The following is a 538-nucleotide window of genomic DNA, read 5'->3' as shown; positions in this document are numbered from 1 at the left end:
ATTTTTATTTCTCGATTTCTCTCTTCATAAGCCACATGTATACAAATACTACTCTTAAAACTGATGCCCCGCCACCATTGAGAACACTCTTTTTCACATGTTTGTAAAAATGTGAAGTGTATTTAATATAGACTCCTCTCTCTGGTCGTCTCTTATGTTCCTTTACCTATCTATACATATGTATTTGTTTAGGCCACACAAGGGTGAGCACTACAGTCAGCTAAAAATCTCGACGGCTAGTAGATTTATGTAGAAATTTCGAGAAAGAGAATCGGGAACATTCCAAAACGAGTGAATTTGGTATAAATACCAGCTGTGCGCGCTCTTCGCTTCAGAATTGAATAAACAAGCAAGCTATAAACAACTCGTTAAGAGATTGTAACAAACAATCAAACAAACGCGAAAGTGTATTTAACACAAAATCTTAAAGTTATAGAAGAATTTTCAAAAGTATTAAAGAGTTTTAACAAGTATAAGAATAAGCAAAAAACAAGTCAAAATGGTAGCAATTGGTATTGATTTGGGAACAACATACTCC

At 34.0% G+C, this 538-nt stretch overlaps 1 protein-coding gene across 1 annotated transcript in view; it reads left to right on the top strand.

Moving 5' to 3' along the window:
• Positions 1-330: 330 nt before the first annotated feature.
• The window catches only part of LOC118740712 (heat shock protein 70-like), a 10,139-nt gene continuing 9,931 nt past the window's right edge, over positions 331-538 (top strand). Inside the window, 1 exon segment of the mRNA XM_036472360.1 lies at positions 331-531. Within this exon segment, the coding sequence (XP_036328253.1) occupies positions 500-531 (32 nt within the window). The 5' untranslated portion in view covers positions 331-499.

The sequence above is a fragment of the Rhagoletis pomonella genome, unplaced genomic scaffold (genome assembly GCF_013731165.1).
Source record: "Rhagoletis pomonella isolate Grant_MI unplaced genomic scaffold, Rhpom_1.0 Rhpom_scaffold_00006, whole genome shotgun sequence".
In the NCBI taxonomy this organism is placed as follows: domain Eukaryota; kingdom Metazoa; phylum Arthropoda; class Insecta; order Diptera; family Tephritidae; genus Rhagoletis; species Rhagoletis pomonella.
This window is presented reverse-complemented; position numbering and strand designations above follow the sequence as displayed.